At 49.2% G+C, this 20,663-nt stretch overlaps 2 protein-coding genes and 3 non-coding genes across 7 annotated transcripts; all 5 read left to right on the forward strand.

Moving 5' to 3' along the window:
* Positions 1-1,554: 1,554 nt before the first annotated feature.
* Positions 1,555-16,139, forward strand: PABPC4 (poly(A) binding protein cytoplasmic 4). 3 transcript variants are annotated; one of them, XM_086764835.1, is made up of 16 exons: positions 1,556-1,780; positions 2,052-2,486; positions 8,561-8,754; positions 9,064-9,179; positions 9,653-9,792; positions 10,058-10,152; positions 10,748-10,885; positions 11,468-11,563; positions 12,069-12,341; positions 12,615-12,702; positions 12,876-12,995; positions 13,547-13,677; positions 14,321-14,414; positions 14,556-14,686; positions 14,775-14,874; positions 15,789-16,139. In XM_086764835.1, the coding sequence occupies exons 2-15, from the start codon at positions 2,294-2,296 to the stop codon at positions 14,859-14,861; spliced, it is 1,896 nt and encodes a 631-aa protein (XP_086620961.1). In that variant the 5' UTR covers positions 1,556-1,780; positions 2,052-2,293; the 3' UTR covers positions 14,862-14,874; positions 15,789-16,139. The 3 variants fall into 3 exon arrangements, with proteins under 3 accessions (XP_010121144.2, XP_086620961.1, XP_086620960.1); XM_010122842.2 differs by having other exon boundaries at positions 1,555-2,486; positions 13,550-13,677; XM_086764834.1 differs by having other exon boundaries at positions 1,556-2,486.
* Positions 11,185-11,317, forward strand: LOC147598039 (small nucleolar RNA SNORA55). The gene has a single exon (XR_015260946.1). It is a non-coding gene; the product is annotated as a small nucleolar RNA SNORA55 (small nucleolar RNA).
* Positions 11,840-11,972, forward strand: LOC147598040 (small nucleolar RNA SNORA55). Its single transcript, XR_015260945.1, has one exon. It is a non-coding gene; the product is annotated as a small nucleolar RNA SNORA55 (small nucleolar RNA).
* Positions 13,116-13,247, forward strand: LOC147598041 (small nucleolar RNA SNORA55). The gene has a single exon (XR_015260947.1). It is a non-coding gene; the product is annotated as a small nucleolar RNA SNORA55 (small nucleolar RNA).
* An 838-nt stretch (positions 16,140-16,977) lies between the features above and the next one.
* PPIE (peptidylprolyl isomerase E) lies at positions 16,978-20,625 on the forward strand. Its single transcript, XM_086764836.1, has 10 exons — positions 16,978-17,008; positions 17,082-17,180; positions 17,317-17,360; positions 17,952-17,978; positions 18,175-18,256; positions 18,846-18,946; positions 19,044-19,167; positions 19,251-19,436; positions 20,018-20,160; positions 20,254-20,625. Exons 1-10 carry the CDS (start codon positions 16,978-16,980, stop codon positions 20,320-20,322), a joined length of 906 nt encoding a protein of 301 aa, XP_086620962.1. The 3' UTR covers positions 20,323-20,625.
* Positions 20,626-20,663: the final 38 nt, after the last annotated feature.

A 20,663-nucleotide genomic window follows, 5' to 3' on the forward strand; every position in this document is an offset into this window, starting at 1 on the left:
ATCATATACTGTTTTTGTGATAACATCGTATCCCACTTTAAAGCAAATTAAAGGCAATGTGATGTAGAGCAGAAAAATCACAGCAGGCCAGCTCCCAGCTTCTGTAGACTATCTTAGTCCCCCTTAACAGGACATCCATGGTGCCTGAAGGTCACTGATGAATCACTGAATCCCGTGCTGCTGTGTCCTCACGCTCTGCTGAAGATGCTGGAAACGGATAATTACGGGTCTCCTCAGGGCTGCATCTCGTGAGCGTGGAGCTGTGGGACAGAGGAGGGGGGTGAATCCTTCTCTTGTTCCAACGGCTTTCTTCTGCTTTTGGAGTTGTTCAGCCCTCTCCCTGGGAAGAGGGACTGACTTCCACGGGGAGATGTCGAGGACCCTTGGTCCCGCTCCAGGGCAGCCCATGATGTGAGCTGGCGCAGCGCCAGGGCTGCTGCAGGAGCTTGCACTTATTCGAGGAAAAATTATGCTCTGAAGAGGAGGGGGCTGTCGGAACGGCTCCAGCTTTGGCCGCTCCTTGTCTCACCAACAGTGATACCTCCAAAACCACAGCCTGGAGCAGCGAGAAAAATTATCCCAGAGGAATTATTTGCTCTCTCAGTGTATTCCTCTGCTCATCCTGCTCTTTGTCCTGCTCCCAGCCCCATGGGCCCGCTCTCTCGAGGAGGCTTCCCTGGGCCCCTCGCATTTTGTGGTGGGACTGAGCTGCCCCATGAGACATCCAGGGATGGGATGGAAAACATCCCCAAAAACACCCTTCTGGGGGGTGTTGCTGGGGGTGTGTCCCTGCCAGCTGCCCACAGAGGATTGTTTTGCCCTAAATCTGGCCTGCCATCCCCATGCAGGGGGGAAACTTTGCTGCTGCTCGAGCTGCCGTGGCATCAGCACGCGTCCTGAGCTGCGAGGCGGCACAGCTCCTCTCTGAACACCACTCGGGCACCATTTTACATGGCGACCACATAGATCTGCAGGGTCAGGGAGTCGCCATGCTTGTTTATTGAGTGGGTTGCTGGCTTGGCGGAGGTGAAGGGTGGATGTCGTGGGGCAGCCAGAGGAAAACTAGGTTTTGCTGAGGCGCGGTGAGGGGCTGGGGTCTGAAGGGGAGTGCCTGGCAGCATGGCACCTGTCCCTCCTGCCACGTGTTCACCGTGAGGGGAGAGAACGAGCCAGGGAATTTGGGATTCCTGGTGCTGGGAGCAGTTTGGGAAGAAATGGAGGCTGGGGCATGCGAGGCCGCCGGAGCCAGGCCGATGGCAGGGGAACCCCGAAGGGCCGCGACCGCCATGTCCCGGCCGAGGGTCGCCCAGCGGCGCCCCCAAAATGGCGGATGCCGCGAGCCCCCTCGGCCCGCGCAGGCCCCGCCCCGCCTCAGGCCGGGCGGGCGCCGGTCCTCCCCCCCGCTGGGGTCGCTGCAGCGGCCGGCGGCGGCGCGTGGGGCGGCGGGAGGTCGCTCCCCGCCGGGCCTGGCCGCCTCCTGTCTCGGCGCGGCACGGCGGCCCCGCTCGCGCCGCCGCGGCGGCTATAAAGGGGCGCCCGCCGCCCGCCGCCGCCTCTCCGCCCGCCTCGGGCCGCAGCGCGTGAGTCGGCGTCGGGCCCTGCGCCGCCCCGGGCCGGGACCGCGGGGCAGGGAGGGCGCGGGGGGGTCCGGCTCCCGCCCACCAGCCCGGCCGCCCCTCCGGGCGCTCAACGGCCGCCGCGTGTTAGTGCCCCGCTGGAGCCGGCGTACTTTATCTATCTGCTATGAGCCTAGCAGAGAAGATTTAATTTTAAAAGAGAGGTTCGTATAAATATATATTTTACAGAGAAGATTATTTTTCTTTTTTTTTTTTTTTAACTTCAGAAAATCAAGCGGCCTCCGCTTTGGGGAGCTGGGGCTGATTTAAGCTCTTAAAGCAAAATTAAGGGACGTGGTTTTAGGGAGACTGAGGAGAGTTTTGCCCCAGAGCTGGCAGGAGAAGCACTCGGGAGCTGGCGTATGAATTTTGGCTTCATTTTGGAGCCCTGCTCTCCTGGAGGCTTAACTTTGGGTTTTTTTTGCTGATTTCCAGGCCTCTCCCCCGCCGGCCGCTCTCTGTTCCGGGGCCCGGCGTGGCGGAGCAGCCGGTCCCCACCGCCGCACCCTCCCTGCGCTCACCCTCCTGCCAGCCGGCCTCTCCCGAGCTGCTTCTGCAGGCCCCTGCTTACTGAGGCTTTTAAATAAGATTTTAACTTTTCTCCCGGTTTAAATATTTACTAAAAGCTTGACTTAAAGAAACTTGAAGAATAAAGCCTTCATAGCTCCCGGGGGAAGATGAACGCGGCTGCCAGCAGTTACCCGATGGCATCGCTGTACGTGGGGGACCTGCACCCCGATGTCACCGAGGCCATGCTCTACGAGAAGTTCAGCCCTGCCGGGCCCGTTCTCTCCATTCGGGTCTGCAGGGATATGATCACCCGCCGGTCCCTGGGGTACGCCTACGTCAACTTCCAGCAGCCAGCAGATGGTAAGTGGCATATGCAACTGCATCTACAGCTTTTTTCTTCACTTTTCTTCACTTTTTTTTCCACTAATCCGCACTGCTGTCAGTGCGTACTGCCGTGCAGCTGCCTGCAAGGTGTTAGTTACAGGATAAGTAATCACTTGCTGGTGATTGTGAAGCTGAAGTATTTTTTACAACTCAGTATCTCCAAAATACTCTACAAATGCACATCTTGGTAACTTCTCTGATAGACAGACCTATTTCTCTCTTACTGATATTAAACTTGGGAGACTTGGGTTTATTCCAGCTTGCATAAAAGAATAATCTCCGCTGTGTTCCCCTTCGTTCCTGTGTAGGTTTAGGCTGTTTGTGTGGGTCTTCGTGCAGTCCTGGCAGAAGAAGTTCAGAGTAGTCAGCCCTTGTTGAGTGTTTGGTTTGACTGGCTGAGCCTCTGGCTGCCTGGTCACTCCAATTTCGTATTTGGGAGATCTGGTGGACTGGCTGCCTGGTCACTCCAATTTCACATTTGGGGGATCTGGTGGACTGCAGGCTGCTGTGTTTGTGCAAGCAGCCAGATGGGTCTCCCAGTCTGGGGAAAGATATCCCTGTGTTAGTAGGAAGGAAGGTGCATTGCTAAATCCGCGAAACCAGATTGTCTTACATGTGGAAGCCAGGTTGACTTGCTCTTGCCAGACCCTTTTTCTCGTACTTTGATTTGGCTCCTGCTCAAGTAGGTATTCCAGAGCTGAAGCAGCAGCAGCATGTGAAAGATGGGACAGAAGAGGTCATTCGGGAACATGTCTTTTCTGGAAGAAAAATGGGTCAGCGTTTTCTGCCCTAGTTTCCAGAGCCTTTGCTTGTTGACTGGTGCGAGTTTATTGCTCTGCCCTGTGATGCAGCAGTATCTATATGTGATAGACAGCCAAAGGGGAGAGGGAACTCTTCCCTTGGATTCAGAATCCATTCACAACAGCACAGATTTCAGCAGCGAGTGAACTTTCCTTTAGCCTGTGGTAGGTTACCCTGCTTTACGCTTTGACAGAGAGCAGTCTGTTGCACAGGGTGATACATTGACTTTGTATCAAAGTATTTGTTGTGTGGACTACACAAACGTTACAAAATCCTATTCCCGCAAGCCAGCAGAGACTCTGGGATTGAGCTCTTGGCTGGAATGTTTGGATTTTATGTAGCCTGTTGTGACTATGTGCCATCCCAGCTTCCATTCTCTCCAGGTCAGAACACCTTCTGCATGCCCTTTCCTTGGGATGCTGGCTGATCTGATCGAGCACTTCTGATCCTCTCTCCTGCCAGGCTGATTAAAAGCTGGCTTGCACCCCAGTGCATGATTTCTTGTTCATGGAACTCTCAGAAGTACTTTTTATACAGGCTAAGCAATGTGTTTGTGTGTTTTAAAACTTCTCAGTGAGAAGGAAAGAACCTGAGAGCCTGTGTCTGTGGTCCTCTCCTGCTCTGCTGAACCTCTCTGCTCTGGACTCCCTCTTATAAAACCACCTTGATATGTTCACGTGCTGTACAAGCAAGAGTACGGTTACCCAGGTGCACCTGCCTTCATCTAGGCTATGATCTCATTTTTTAGGATAGCAGAAATAAAAACAAGCAGCAGAAATAAAGCCAAGGAGGAACTCGGAGCCTGCGGTAGGTAAGTGTTGGGGAGATAGGGTGCAGAAGTATGGATAAAGTTATCTGGAAGTAGAGAGGACCTGGATGAGGTGTGTAGCTGTGATGTTAAAAAGGAAGAGTGGCTAGTCACGTGTGCTTGCTTTAGCAGAAAGAGGTTCTGTCCCTCATACCAGTACGAAGACAGGTGGCCTTCGGATATATTTCAAGGTAATCTTTTATGGTAATAAGTAGGCAGGAATTTAGAGGGAGGTTGCATCACTCTGGGCTCCTGGTGCCGCAGCAGACATTTTAGGAAGTCCCCGTACTTCAAGTGATACTTTGACAAAGTGAGTGGTGTCTTGTTACTGATGGGTCTTAGAGGAGCAAGTAATTTAAACCTAATAATGGAGTTAGTATCTGGAAGGAGAAATATTCCAACTCCTGTTGCCCTCATGGGGAGATCTCTTCTGGAAAGCTCCTAACTTCTTCTGTTTGGCAAACTGCAGCAAGTGTCACTTTGCATAAGTAAAAACCAGGTGCTGTACTAAATGTAGTGGAGCAGAACATAAACAGATAATTTTAGGAAGGTGAACCCGTTGGTGGTGTGTTGCAGTCTCTCTGAAATGAAGACTGAAATATGAATAATACAATTTTTACTGTCAAATGCAGAAATTTGGCTTTTGCTTTCAAAGTGGCAATACTCAGTAGTGCCTGCATGAGGACTGAAAGGAGGAGTGATCTGTGTTTTCTTCCAGGAATGCCTAGTCAAAAGTGCTTTTGGACCTGATTTTATTAAACTTGTGAGAAGATGAGGGGTGTTCTGTAGCACTGTAGGGATCTGTTTTGATTTATGGGTGATGGTAGGTGCTAAAAATAACACTTAAAGTAATCCGGAAGCTTTGTGCTCTGAAAACTTTTGGGGAAGTTCTTTTGGACACATTGTTAGTATGCCTGGAGTGGCAGTAGGTATTAAAGAAGTTGATGCATGATAGTTTGCATTTCCCTGGCACTTTTTGTGGAAGAACGAGTGCTTTGTAAATCTGAAGAAAACAATACTTTAGCTTTTTTGTGGGGGAAGTAAGACTCTGTCCCTATGACTAGAGAAAGACCACAGAGCAAGTCGAGAGGCCAGAACTCTTCCCCATCGTGTGGGGCTGCCGGGAGATCACACGGTCACATCCTGCATGTGCTCTGTACTTCCAGAGCTCCTGTTTCCAAATTCATTCAAAGCTTGTGTTTTTCTTTACATTTTTTGTTAGCTAATGGAAGGGGTTACTTTCTGGACATGCAGGAAATGTCTCGCTGTGTCTAACTGGTAGTCTGCTGCAGAGAGGTTATTTTTAGTGAAAATAAGCTCTGCTGTTTTTGATTGCAGTTCTTTGGCGTAGCAATCCGTGAGTGCTGAACACCGAATCTGTCGTACTGTGACAGGCAGATTAAGGAAACACTTCAAAGCTCTGGCTAGTTCCGGCTCGGCTGTGGTCGTTAATATTTATTCTGTTTGACTGTGAAGAAGGGAAAGAAAGCAAACTCATTTCATTTGAAAGAAAAGCTGAATTCCCGTTTTCATGTGTTCCTCGTGCAATTTAATTGCATTCCAGGGTTTCGTAACATTGACAGCAGTCATGACATGACAACTCGGATAATGAAGCGGAGAAACTTTAGTGCGGCTGTAGAGATAAGCTGTTCTGGAAGTGCAGAGAAAACAGAACACTTCCCAGGCCAAGGAGGAACCCACAGCTCGGGTTAGATAAGTGTCTCTGAAGAATGGTAGAAGAGTAGAGAGAAACTTTGTCTCTCCTTTTCCTTGAAGAAGAGAAGACAGTGTAGGAGGAGACCTGTGTAATGTAAATGCCCGTGTGAAGTTAAAAGGGAAGCGTGGTTGCTTACATGTGCTTCCTTGCCAACAGCATTTTGTTGTAACTTCAGCAATCAAGGGACTTAAGTCTGTTCTGTATGCAGCCTCTCTTTTTTAAAAAAAAAAAGTGGTTAAATTTTTGCTGTGTGCTTTTGTTGCTGGGTCTTTTTTGCTTCGTGATGTAAGCAAGAGCCTGGCCGTTTGCAGTGCAGCCATCTCTGCAGAAGAAAACTCGTGCAGAGTTTCTCATGGGTGGATCTCGGTGCATGTGGTTATCTATATGCTGCTCAACCGCAGTCGCTAATTCCAGCTTTGTATTAGCTCTGCATCAGGGAGCCTGTAAGGGAGATTAATTACTTTGGGGCCTGAGACAAACTGCAAGGAGTATTCGTAGGCTTTCCCTATCCAGAAGGGGAAGAGCAAGGGAAAGGAAGCCTGAAAGGGGTTAAGAACGTGTATAATGTTATATATGAGTTGCAGTTGAGTCTGCTGGAAGGATGACAGGAACCAGTGGGAGGAACTGATACAGGAACTGAAATGGGTGAAGCTTGGTGGCTTAAACAGAAGAAAATGAGAAGGTGTTTGCTCAGATTGGGGAAATGAGTGAGATGTGCCTGGTCTGAGTCATTCATGTAACTTATGCTGATCCTTAACAGGTTTTCTTAGGTCCTGGTGTAATGTGATTGCTTTTCCACCTGTGGTGCGGCAGACCTCCCTCAAATCAGGGAATCTATCCAGGCTTTCCTATACCACGGCTCACAAGAAGTGTCTGAGCGATCTTCAAGCAGGGTATAATAATAGCACGGAACACTAGCAAGCTGTGGAAAGAGCAGTGCAATAGTATCTACTTAAGTGTGTGCTCAGGAAGCTTGAGAGAATGGGGAGTAAGTTCATAGTCCGTATGGCGGTAGCTGCTGCAGTGTTCCACAGTTCCCTCTGGTTGCGTGCCACTGCTTCATCTGCTTGTCCCCTTTCGGCAGGAGCGGTGTTTCTGCTGCAAATGGTATATACAACTGGTTTGTGTCCTAGCCAACACATACTTCTGCAGGACCTCTCCCTGCTATAAATAAACGCTGCCAAATTTGACAAGCTGGGCCAAGTTGCCTGCTGAAGTGCCTACTAGGAAAGGACTGCGGAAAGAACCTCAGTTGCGTTGATTCAGAGTAGCAGCTGAGGAATCATTTTAGCACTGCAGTTAATTGAATTTAACACCTTTGACCAAACAGAGCTAATAGAGTCCTAGCAGGTATAACTTTCCTCCTTCATTTTTTTTTTTTATTGCACATCTGACTACTTCAGGAATGAAATCCGGCAGAGCTTGTTTCCCAGCGGGGTGTACGTGTGAAGGACTGGGGAAAATAGGAAAATCATGATGGTACCACTTCAATTTAAAAACCTACAACAACAAAAAAAAAAAACATTTTCAAAGCACATGAAAAATGTAAAGAAGGTTCCATGCAGTAGTTCAGACTGACTTTGGAGGTAGGGAGTGCAGGAGTCTTTGGAGGCAATGTCCCTTTGGCATTCTAGGGAAGGCTCAGTGAGGCGCTGAGTAGTTACTGTGGCTGCACTAGCAAAGTCACGTGAAGGAAGGCGTTTGCATTGGCATTTCCCTTGAGTTTGCTGCTCCTGAAATTTCGTCAGCAAGTATCACTGGGTGAGGGTGGCCTGGAAGAACTGAGCCAAACAAATTTGGAAATCTTGTGTTCTGCCATGTTAATGTTCCTTGGGTTTTTTTAAATGCATGTCTATCCCTCTCTTTCCCTGCTTCATGCTGGGAATTAACAGTCTTTTGCTCTGCTCATTCCATGCTGGGAGTGTTTTCTGGCACAGAAGAGTCCCAAGCATCTCACTTTTATGAACAAGATCCTAATGGTGTACGTAATGATCCTTTTAATATATCGGTGGGTAGCAGAAATAGAACCGTGGAGCGGGGTTTCAGTGTAGGTTAGAATGACAGTGCTGGGGTTTTAGAGTTTAGATAAACACTTCACCGTTAAATCAGATCAGGTATATAGACTTTTTTTTTTCCCCAGAGATTTGTCCACTCTTGCTGTGATCTTTAGATTGAGCAACTTGGAAATAATTTTTTTTGGCCACGTAAGTTATAGAGGCTGACTCACGTCTTCCCAGCCAGCCACGTGCCTGTGCACGTTTTCCCTGACCTGACAGGGAGATGATCCTTTTCTCTTAACAGGAATGAGTGCAGGTAGTCGTGAGCTTCATGAAAAACAAACATGGCACTTTTGTTACTTCCTTTTCCCCCACCCAGGCTTTACTGTATTCCTTTCTTTGGGTGCAGCAGTTTACCTTTATAGTAGTTAAGAATACAGCTAATAAACACCAAGCATTTTGCCATTCATTTTGCTAAGGTTGTTAAAACATTACTATCATGTTCATTTAAATCAGTCTGTTAAACCTGTTATATACTTCAGCGTGTCTAGTGACTGTGCTGCAAAGACCTCCCTTGAAATGTTGAGGTAAAATGTCATTGGGATTGGTTGCCCATGGTATTACCCCAAATGTCTCCATGAGCTGAGTAAAATTCAGAGAAAACGGTCACCCACATAATGGAAGCCTTTGACAAACCACAGAAATCTGTTCTTGACTTCTCTTCCAGCTGAGCGTGCTCTAGATACCATGAATTTTGATGTGATCAAAGGAAAACCCATTCGCATCATGTGGTCTCAGAGGGACCCCTCCTTGAGGAAGTCAGGGGTTGGGAATGTCTTCATTAAGAACCTGGACAAATCCATTGATAACAAGGCACTTTATGACACATTCTCAGCGTTTGGGAATATTTTGTCCTGCAAGGTGAGATGCGGTTACTTTATCCAATTCTGTTATAGTGGTGAGGTGATCAGACACGGCCAGTGCAGGGAGCGAAAGAGCCACCTCTCGCCAAGTGAGGAGTGGAGTCCCTAAATGGCAGAGCTGACCAAAAGGTTAGGGATTGAAGTTACGTCAGATCTGGTCATGAAGTGTGCAAGTCTGAAACACAGAACCTCTTCCTAGCGCTGACCCTTGGCAGTAACCCGTGTTCACATGCTGGCCTTGTGTCTAAGTGTGAAGGAGAAAATGTGTTCAGAGAGCTGACGTTTTGTTTTCCTTTCGCATGTCTAGGTGGTGTGTGATGAAAATGGCTCTAAAGGCTACGCGTTTGTGCACTTTGAGACCCAGGATGCTGCAGATAGAGCCATCGAGAAGATGAACGGCATGCTGCTAAACGACCGCAAAGTGTGAGTGTCACAGCCAGCAGCAGCAACGATCGCATGAACCGTGATGCCTCTCGGTATTAACAGGGACACACAAGGCACTGGTTCTCCTGGCCCAAGCCTTGGCCTGCTACCTCTCCACTACAGGGCTGGTGAGTGACCCTGCCCAAGCCACGGCCTGCTACCCCTCCATTACAGGGCTGGTGGGTTTCCCTGACCAGGCCTTGGTTTGCTCCCTCGCTGCTAGTGGGCTGGGGTGGGTTTCTGTGGCCAACACTCTCTCCACTGCAGAGCTGGGTGGGCAGCCTTGGCCAACCGTAGGACAGGTGATTTTTCTGGTTGGTCTGTGGCCTGTTTGTCCTTCTCCTGCCACCCTTTCTTGTCCTCATTCCCAGCTCTTACTACACACTCATTTTTTTGCCTCACTGCAGATCACACATTGTTTTTTAGCTCTTGAAAATAAACTGCTTATTGGGATTTTTCATTCTTTCTTACAGATTTGTTGGGAGATTCAAGTCTCGTAAAGAGCGGGAGGCTGAGTTGGGAGCCAAGGCAAAGGAATTCACCAATGTTTATATTAAAAACTTTGGGGATGACATGGATGATGAAAGGCTAAAGGAGCTCTTCAGCAAATACGGTAAATACAGAAATACTTTTAATCAGGCTGTGAGTTTTGTGACCCATGGTAGTTTAACAGCGCTGCTGCTGTTTGTGTAGCTCTGCATGGGTCACTGTGGCTGAGGAATACAGAGGGTAGAGATGTGGGTAGCAGTTGTGCCGAACGTTGGACAGGAGACGGAGGCTGACCAGCAGATGAGAGAGAAGGCTGAGGCTATTATCTAGAGTTTAATAGTCTTGAAATAGTTTTATGATGTTGTACTAACCCTGTCCCTTGGTAACAGGTAAAACTCTGAGTGTTAAAGTGATGACAGACCCCACTGGAAAATCCAAAGGCTTTGGCTTTGTAAGCTTTGAAAAGCATGAAGATGCTAACAAGGTATGACCATTTTTATGCTGCTTGGGTGTCTTCAGAGAAGAAAAACTTACCTAGTTTATCATAGGAGCCTGTCACTAAAATGGGAGAGAGCTCTGCCTCAGGCATAACCTCTTTTAGATATGGGGACTTAGAAACCATTTTCACCTTACTGGCTTGGCATTCAAGGGTACCTTGGCATTTCCTCAGATTACTAGGTCCACACAGGATGGAATGGTAAAATCAAGAACGTTAATTGCTGAAGAAATACTGCAGTGCAGGGCTTCAGGAGGAGGCAGGCATCTAGAGTGAGAACAGGGCTTAGAAATGGTCTTCTCTAAGCAGAATGCTTGTTAAAATTTGGCCTTAATTGCAAGAAGGGGTTGGAATAAGTTCACAAGTAGCTGTTTGTCCAGCAATTACAGTGGTGTTGTCAGCATGATCTCTTTAACTCCAGTTTGTCTTTAATTATCCCGTCATTACATGGAAGCAAAGGTAAAGTGCTAACCTTGGTGCATTGGCTAACAGGCAAGTGAGCTTTGGACAGTCCTGTTCGGAACAGGATCAGGTGCTGTGTTGTTTCAGCAGCTGACTGTTTCCTTTTGAACCCTCTCTCCAGGCAGTAGAAGAAATGAATGGAAAGGATATCAATGGCAAAATGGTATTTGTGGGCCGAGCACAGAAGAAGGTTGAGCGCCAGGCAGAGCTGAAACGGAAGTTTGAACAGCTAAAACAAGAGAGACTCAGCCGGTACCAGGTGAATAGTCTGTTCATTTTTTTAGTTTAAGCACTGTTTTCAGTCTATTGGCAGACTTGAAAAGAATTAACAAACTAATCAGTCATTGTCCTGTGAGAGGTCCTGGGAGTTAAAATGTGAAGGCAACTCTGTGGTATTTAGGGGCAAAGTGGGGGCCTCAGGGCAATGAAAGGAGGATGTGAGGAAACAATCATGTAGTCCCCTTTATTTTCAAACGGGGATACCTAGAAGGATGGCAAGAGACAGCGTAACCCTATGCTGTCTCTAATTAATGGCAAAACTGGGTCACGTCAGCGATCGCATCTGAATCTTTCCCACCCCTTGCGATATAGTGCTGGACTGGGGACACATGATGCGACAGGAAAGCAGAGGAAATCCAGACAAGCTCCCTTTCACCACAGTGGGACTTGTCTCTACGCCTTTGCGACATTTATTGCCTTCAGTTTTGGGTGGTGTGAAAGGAACACTATGCTAAATTAAGAGTTTTCAGACAAATACGGCTCTAGCAGATGGATGCTAACAGTTGATGTGCTCAAGATTTTCTTTAATGCTATGAATGTCTTATTGTTCTCTCCCTTCTAGGGTGTTAACCTGTACATTAAAAACCTAGATGACACTATAGATGATGAAAAACTGAGGAAGGAGTTCTCACCTTTTGGGTCAATAACGAGTGCCAAGGTACTGCGGGGCCAGGGGGTATTTAGATTTTGAAGCCTGAAGAAGGAACTGTTATCGACATGGGATGGAAGGGCAGTTCTTACATCCCCTGGTCAGTGTGGTCCTGAGAACATCCGGACTAGTAAATACACAGGTTTCTTTGGGTCTCGGTGGGATTTTACTGAAAACTTGCTTCATTCTCTCATGAAAAGGGAAGGCAGGAAGTGGCAAACATGCTTGTTTGTGGTGACTCCCAATAAGCGTGAACTGGCGTTTCCCTGTGTGTGTTTAGAGGCTGCACCAAATCTTTCCCATTCCTTACTGCGCAGTGTGGGCCTGGGGACACATGGTGCTTACAGAAAAGCAGAGTAAATCCAGACAGGTGACTTCTCCTTCATCGAGTACCTGTCTCTACACCTCTGCAACAGTTTCGTCCTACCTGCCTGAAATCTGACGTTTAAAAAATACAGATTCTTATGCGAAGTTCTTGTAATGGTACTCCACTAGCAATTGATCTTTACTGCAGGTGATGCTGGAAGATGGACGGAGCAAAGGGTTTGGCTTTGTCTGCTTTTCCTCTCCAGAGGAAGCTACGAAAGCTGTGACAGAGATGAATGGGCGAATTGTGGGCTCAAAGCCGTTGTATGTTGCGCTTGCACAAAGGAAAGAAGAGCGAAAGGCCCATCTAACTAACCAGTACATGCAGCGCATTGCTGGGATGAGAGCCTTGCCTGCCAACACAATCATTAACCAGTTCCAGCCTGCTGCTGGGGGATATTTCATGCCTGCTGTGCCCCAGGTGAGCTGAGCTAGTGTGTTTGTTTTTTTTTTTTTTAACCTGTCCTGGAGCTTTGGTTCAGCTGCAGTAATCTCACTGAGCCTTCCTTATGCCTATAAGCAGATAACTGCTAATGAGGGGTACAGTCAGTGGCATGAATTCTGTGACCTTCCCAGCTGCCTCGTCTCTTAACGTGAATTGAGTGCTGAGCCCTGGCGACACTGTGAAAACATTGTAAACAATATTTTGTTATTTGCTGAGAAGTTGCCTCTGAGTTTGTCTGTTTTTCTTCAGGCTCAGAGCAGACCCACTTACTATGCACCCAATCAAATGACGCAGATGAGACCCAACCCACGCTGGCAACAAGGGGGAAGGCCTCAAGGTGAGCATGCTAGAGACAGTGTTTTGGTTGCGTGACCCTCCTGGCTGTGCTTTCCAGCAAGAACAATGCATGCTTTCCTTTCTGTGCGCAACTCCAGCCTGCGTTCTGTAGCTGACTGTCCTGACTTGCTGGTCAGTTCTGTTTTGAGGATTTCCCCTCATTTCTTCCATTAGGCTTCCAGGGAATGCCAAATGCCATGCGCCAGTCTGGACCACGGCCAGCACTGCGCCATCTGGCCCCTGCCGGCAATGCTCCGGCCTCTCGTGGCCTCCCTGCCGCAGCCCAGCATGTTGGTAAGGTGTCTGCCTCCCAGGCTCTTCCCCTTGTCTGTGAGGGAAGTTGAGACTTCTGCTTCCAAAGGTGGCTGTCAGGTGTGGATAACCAAAGGCCACCTGGAGCAAGGGGCAGAGACAGCACTGCATCTTTCCTGTTCCTTGCTGTGCAGTGTGGGTCTGGGGATAGCTAGTGCCACAGCTCAGCAGTGGAAATCCAGATGGGTTGCTTTCCACTGGTTTGGAACTCATTTCTACACCTCTGCAACATTTGCCACTCAAAAAACCAAAACTCTGTAGGATATGGATATTGTTTTCAGAGTAGAGCATCCAAATTCATTTTATTCCAGTGAATAACTAGAAATTATCTTAAATGCAGGATGTGGAATGTATGATTTAGTTTAGGGAGAACAGTCCCTTCCTAAATAGCCAGTTGCATTTTGGAGACACCAGTTTCTAAAGCAGTATTAGCCTGTGCAGAGCATAGTTTGAATTCAGCAGTTAATATCAGACATCCCAACTTGCTTGCATGTTGCTATGGATGTGTTTAATTCTGCTCTCCTCCTCTTTAGCAGGTGTTGGTGCTGCAGCACAGAGTTTAGCTCCTCGTCCGCCTGTAGCTGCCCCAGCCCCCAGAGCAGTTCCTCCGTACAAATACGCCTCAAGTGTCCGCAGCCCACACCCAGCTGTACAGCCTTTGCAGGTAACATGAGGGTCTGGGCTGCGAGGTCCCTGCAGTCACAGGCTTTACATCCAACTGAAGCGTTCTTACAGAAACTTCAAGCTACTCTTATAACCCAGACAGGCATCAGAAGTTGAAATTTAAAAAACCTGGCAGTTGTACCTTTGTCAGGGCAACCTAGTTGATGTATTTGTCTTGTACTTGCAATCCTTCTGTCTTGTACTTGCAATCCTTTTTTTTTTTTTTAACCCAGATTTGCTGTAAGGGTATTTTTCCTGGTTTTTTGCTTTCCTGTTTTGCAACTGTTCATTCTCTCACCTTTTTGCCAAATCCTTACTAGGGTACCATTGAAGGCACAGTTTGCTTCTGCCATAAACATCTGTATTGTACAAAAAGCAAGCACAACTGTAACTTTCTTAGCTGTGCTATTTGTCTCACTATGTTTGATCCAGTTTTTGTAAGATATTTACAGTGACAGTGTGACACTACAGGATTTTGAGTTCAGGACTTGGAGGGTATCCTTATCTGTCCTTTTCTGAAACTCTCTGCTGTAGTCTTGACAAAGATTGTGTTTTAGAAGGAGGGAATATCTTATTATTGTCTCTAAATACGAAGCAATCAGCCTAGTGTCTATTTCAGAACCCTTGTGTCTGCTTTTCTGTAGGTGCCTCAGCCTGCAGTACATGTGCAGGGACAGGAACCGCTAACGGCCTCCATGCTGGCTGCCGCCCCTCCCCAGGAACAGAAACAGATGCTGGGTAAGTGAAACTCCAGTTCTTATGGATTGCGTTATACTTTGGAAATCCCCTTGGGTTTCAAAGGTGCCTCAATTGAAACTCAGCTCTCTGAACTGTTTTTTGGGGGGTTTTTTTGTTTTTTTTGTTTTTTTTTCTCCCCAGGAGAACGTTTGTTCCCTCTGATTCAAGCTATGCACCCCAGCCTTGCGGGGAAGATCACAGGAATGCTGCTAGAGATTGACAACTCGGAGCTGCTGCACATGCTAGAGTCTCCAGAGTCCCTCCGGTCAAAGGTAAACTGGCCTGTTCCTTGAGATGGGGCGGACTGGGGGAGGCTTGGGTCGAGAGAGCAGGTCTCACTAGGTAACTTGTCTCCCCAAGGTGGAGGAGGCCGTTGCAGTGTTGCAGGCTCACCAAGCCAAGAAAGAAGCTGCCCAGAAGGTGGGTGTGGTTGCTGCTACCTCTTAAACCAGGAAAACTGGTGAGTGTCTTGGTCCTTAGCCTCACTTAAATGCTTCCAGAATCAGAGTAAAGTCAGAATGATTGTTAATGAGTGCAGTCAGTGTGGGGGCCTGTGTAGGTCTGTGGGCAGCGCTTGTCTGATTTAGCCTGCTCTTAAAAAAAAAAAAAACCCAAACAAAAACCCCTAATGGAGTTTCTCCCAATGGAATCCTTATTGTAGAAGCTTTAGAGAAATTCTTCAGAAATCTTATTTTAATTAAGCATCAGAAAGATGTTGCGTAAGTCTGTGAAGTGTTCCTAGTACTCAACATGTCAAGGAAGGCTAATGTATTGAGATGAGCCTTGCGAAACTGCTAATCTGGGAAATAAAATGAGAGACACAAGATGTTCTAGTGACTTTGAGGGCAAATGGGCTGTTGATGCCCGTTCCTTATCCTGACAGTCATCTGCCTACAGTATACATCAAAGTGCTGGTGTCAGGAGTGTTGTTTCATTGCATGGGTCTGTCCAAGCAAATGCTGTCCCTGTGTTTGGAGCTTGCTCTTGTTTAGCTTCTGAATAAGTTTTTTGATTCTTTGAAAGCCTCATCTCACCTTTGATCAGTTTTTCTGTGGGTTGTCTGGAATTGGCATCTTCAACATTTCCTGTGAAGATGTTGTGATCAGATGTCACAACTCAAAATAGTGAAGAGTGATTAAGGTTCTTACATTTTCATCCATTTATTTATTGGTGGCTCCAGTGACTGGTTTGTCTGCTGAAGAATTTGAGTTTTTGCCGGATGATCAGAAATTGACATTATCCACAACTGTTAACAGCTTTTCTGTAACTTGTGAATTGCATTGGAGTCATTACAGTTTTGTAATGCTGGAAAGTTCCCTAGCCTGGAGTCAGGTGTGCTGTGTGTAGGCAACTTGTCTTCCTCTTTTCCTCTAGGATGCAAAGAAGCCAAATAGCCCGTTCATTGGCCTCAGCTCAAGGTGTTTGAAGATTCTTCACTGTCCTGCAGATCTCAATGCCATGCATCATATCACATAGTTCTATTGCATTTTGTAAATTAATCTTTAAGATCTTATTTAAAAGCCAACTCTGAAGCTCTAGATTTCCAAAGCCAGAATTGGGCTTGCAAGCTTTTTCTTTGTGGTCAGAACAGAGCTACCCTTTGTGTCTTCTAAGGAGGACATTGAGGATTTTAGGTTGAAAGTATTTTCTCGGTTTGGTTTTAACTGAACAATCCAGTTTGGAAAGGCTGGAAAGCATTTATCAATAAAGGAGTAAAAACTTTAACTGTGTTTTTGTCATTTTTTTCCCCCTAGGTTTGATAAGTAAATGTGATATGGCTTAGTAAAATTATACTGGCAGGCACTTGTCATATGATTGATGCATTAAAATTGTGATTTAATTGAGTTACTCTGCTTGTTTACTTTGCACAGTCACTGTTTTGAAGCGGTTGTGTTAAAATTATGCCACGGGATCATTTTGTTGGGTTTAGTTAGTGTCTGAATGAGATGAATGTAACTAAGCAGTGATCTAGTAGAAAGGTTTGGGAGGTATTTTTCAAGTGAAGCATGGAAGAGGTTTGGCTCCTGTCTCATCCTCTGCAGGAGAGGAGAAGCTTTGCTGTTCCTCGTGTATTTCTGTTTTCAGCTGGGTGCTTTCTTTAACGGTTCTGTTGCTGGGAGGTGGCTGCACTTTGGCAGTGGGGTGGTAAATGCTTTGTGAACTCTTTTTGGGTGATCCTTTGGGATAAGTTACTCGAGCATGCAGGAATTCTGGAAAAGCGAGCAGCTGGACCCCGCTCCTGCAGCAGGAAGGCGGGTAGCTACCCCAGCTTCGGCCCGGAGGTGAGCACACCGCCTCCAGGGTGGAGCTGAGGCTTAATTTGTTTGGAAAACACTGGGAGCTGGTGGATGGCGTGTCCCAGGGCTCGTGCCGCTTTGCCTCTGTCTGCCCGATTTCCCAGTAAAATAAGCAAGACTCCCCCTTGGAACCACGGCGGCGGGCTGCCTTCTCCGTGCGGTGCCCCAGCGCCCGTTCCCAGCGCAGCCCCGGTCCCCCCCGGCCCGCCCTGGGCGGAAGGGCGGGCGGAGCGGCCGGGCGGTTCCGGGGCGGGCCGGCAGGGAAGATGGCGGCCACCAAGCGGGTGCTGTACGTGGGTGAGTGCCGGGGCCGGGGCGCGCCCCGCGCGGGGCCGAGGCCCGCGGGCCCTGACCGCTGTCCGCCCCGCAGGCGGGCTGGCGGAGGAGGTGGACGAGAAAGTGCTGCACGCCGCCTTCATCCCCTTCGGGGACATCACCGACATCCAGATCCCGCTGGACTACGAGACGGGTGCGTGGCCCGGGGTGGGCTGGCCCGGGGGTCGCGGCCTCCCGTCGGAGCGAGCTCTCCCGGGCGGTGTTCCCTGGGAACGGGGGGACCGGTGTCTTTGCTGCCCGTGACCGCTTCCTCCTCCCTGTTTCTCCAGAAAAGCACCGGGGATTTGCCTTCGTTGAATTTGAGCTGGCAGAGGTGAGAAAGGGGCAAAAACTTGGGCCCTCCTCTTCCTCCCCTGGGGTTTTTGGGCTGGATCCCCTTCCCTTTGGGGACAGCAGTTGATGGCAGCTGGCGGGGGTTACCTGCCACAGCCTCGGATGTTCTGCCTTTCCCGGTTCCCGCTTTTCCCGTTTTCTCCTGGGCTGAAGCAGGGCCGCTGCCAGCCCAGACTGCGTCCCTGCTGTCCCCGGAGCTCGGCAGCAGCGGGTGGCTTTCTTGGCTTTGTGGGCTGCACGGGCTGTTGTGTGTTTACCGTTTTATAATCTGTCCTGGCCGTCACACACGAGATCTCTCCTCCTCTCTCAAATATTGGTGTAAGCAATAAAGCACCGTACATAAACTGGGTTTACTGGATTGGTTGTGGGAAGACAAACCCCAGGTACTGGTTTGGATACAGCTCTTGCTGGGTCCGTCAGTTTTTACAGCCCTGGGGTTTAGGAAAGCAATCATTTGACAATCTTTTTTTTTTTTTTAACAAAATGCTGGGGGACACGTATGCTGAGCTATGTTTTTAAAGGTAGAGAGAGAAGAAACAACAATAATGATTTCCTTTCTCTTTTTTGGCAGGATGCTGCCGCAGCTATTGACAACATGGTACGGGCCCCATTCCCGCTCACCCGTGGAGATGCGCAGCTTCGCCGTCTTCCCAGTGGCACAGAGCGAGGCCCCGTGTGGCATGGGCCACAGAGAGCAAGCTCTGCTTTCCTCTGGCCTCTGCAGGGATTTGGGGGGCATGGTGATTTTTTTTTTTACCTTTTGGCGGGCTTTGTTCTGCTTTTTCCCTCTGCAGAATGAGTCTGAGCTCTTCGGCCGGACAATCCGCGTGAACTTGGCCAAACCTATGCGAATTAAGGAAGGATCGTCCAGGCCTGGTGAGTTGGTGCCCAGGATGGGAGAGCATCCCCGTGGATGTTCGGAGCTTCGTGCATCCGCCTTTCTGCTTTCCCAGACCCTGAGGCAGAGACCTCTGTTCTGCCTCCCGTTTGGGGATCTCGACCATCTTAATAACCAAATAACTTAATAACCAAAAATATTCACTAATTTCTTGGATGGAAATGCTCTTGACTGCGCCTCTGATTGCCTTCATCCCCTCTGACAGAGGGCACAGCATGCATACACACACGCCAGGCACAATTACCCACACGTCTGGCCACATCTGTAAGAGCAGCTGGGGCCAAGGCTGTGCCGAGGAATCGCCCTGCCTGAGGGTAGCTGCAGGGAGCCGGCCGTGAGCTTGCCCTGTGTAGTGATGCGTGGCACCTCGGGGAGGAAGAAGGGATGGCTTTGTCCCTTATTTCCCTGCACCCTGCGTCTTTTGGGGTAGGCTGCTGCCAACCAAGTGCTCCAGTGTCTCGGGTTCGATGCTGTTGCCAGCGCCGTGCTGCACCTTGACCCGTGCAGCTGCACGTGTGGCCCTTGGGTTCAGTCCCTGTGCTCTGACCCTTCCTTTTGCCATCGCAGTCTGGTCCGACGATGACTGGCTGAAGAGGTTTTCGGGGAAGACCCTGGAGGAGAACACAGAGGAGGCAGGAACAGAGGCCCCCAAACCAGAGGTGCAGGAGGTAGGAAAAACAGCTGGAGCTGTGTGGGGCCAGCCATCTCTGGAGGCAGAGCAGAGGAATTTAATCTCAACTTGCTTTTTTTTCTTTTCCTGCCCAGGGCGAGCCTCCCGCCAAGAAATCCCGGGTCAACCCTCAGGTTTACATGGACATCAAGATCGGAAACAAACCTGCGGGGCGGCTGCAGATCCTCCTGCGCTCCGATGTGGTGCCCATGACCGTAGGTGAGGAGAGCGTCAGCCTCCCCAGCGCGGTGGCTTCCAGCTGCGACGCAGCTCTCACTACTCTCCCCCTTGCCCCTGAACAGAGAATTTCCGCTGCCTCTGCACCCACGAGAAAGGCTTCGGCTTCAAAGGGAGCAGCTTCCACCGCATCATCCCCCAGTTCATGTGCCAGGCTGGTGACTTCACCAACCACAACGGCACCGGAGGCAAATCCATCTACGGGAAGAAGTTTGATGATGAAAACTTCATTCTCAAACACACGGGGCCAGGTAGAACCAACTTCCTGGGCAGGGGCTAGAGCGCAGAATGGGTTAGCATCATCTAGGGCCACGCTTGGGCTGTTTTGACCTAGACCGTGAGTTATAATCTGTGTTGGCCAAACGCTTCTGCCATGGTGTGATCTCCTGCAGTCAGGCCGTCTCGTGTCGCTGGCACGCAGCAAGCAGAAATGCGTTGTTCTCTCTCTGTCCTCGCGCTGCTAATTTCCAGTATGACATAATGGAGAAAGCATTTCAAAGCTGCTTTCCTGTTTGCTTTTAAAGGAGGAAAGTCACAGTATGATTATGAAAAGCAGCAAAAAGCAAGCAAGTTTATCTCCATACAAACAGCTTTTCCATTAGTGTAACCAAAAATAGAGATGCAGTCTCTACCCATTTCGATCTTTCACACTTGCCAGTGCTTCTCTCTCAGCGTAATTGGTTTCTACCCGTTCCTACGGAGTTTAATATTCAGAGATTCCTAGAACCGTCAGCATTGCAGGGCATGGGAATGGTTTGGGTCGGAGTAGCAGCTCACGTGCTGGAGCTCGTCACTCCCTCCCCAGCCATAACGTACCACTTTCTGATCACAGGGCTGTTGTCGATGGCAAACTCCGGTCCAAACACCAACGGCTCCCAGTTCTTCATCACCTGCGATAAAACAGACTGGCTGGATGGGAAGCACGTGGTGTTCGGGGAGGTGACGGACGGCATGGATGTGGTGCGAGAGATTGAGGTCAGCAGTGGCAGTGGGGCGGTCGGGGCAGAGCCCACCTCCTTCCTGCCCTTTGATTTTGTGCTTTTAATTCTTGCTGCTCTTTTCGCCAAGGCTCAGGGCACCAAAGACGGGAAGCCGAAGCAGAAGGTGATTATCTCGGACTGCGGGGAGTGCCCGTGAGCTCGGCTCTGGAGGGAGCCGGATGGGCTGAGCCTGGTCAGGAGGGGCCGGGGAGCCGGCTGGGGTGGGGCAGCCTCGCGACCCACCGGCAGTGCCCGCTCCCATGGCTTCTGCCGAAGTTCCCCTGCAACGCGTGGTGTGAACGCGGCCGTAGGCAGCGCTGCGGGGGTCCAACCCCCCCGAGGTCAAACTGCTTCTCCGCCTGCGCCGAGCTGTGCTGTGCCGAGTGGGCAGGGCTGGTTCTGCTGCTGAGTTTGGGAAAGGCTTTATATTTGGTAAAAATAAAACCTAGTTTTGAAAATATTGAGGACCTACTCCTGGCTGTTGAAGTCTCACTGGGT

The sequence above is a fragment of the Chlamydotis macqueenii genome, chromosome 22 (assembly GCF_036417535.1).
Source record: "Chlamydotis macqueenii isolate bChlMac1 chromosome 22, bChlMac1.mat, whole genome shotgun sequence".
In the NCBI taxonomy this organism is placed as follows: Eukaryota; Metazoa; Chordata; class Aves; order Otidiformes; family Otididae; genus Chlamydotis; species Chlamydotis macqueenii.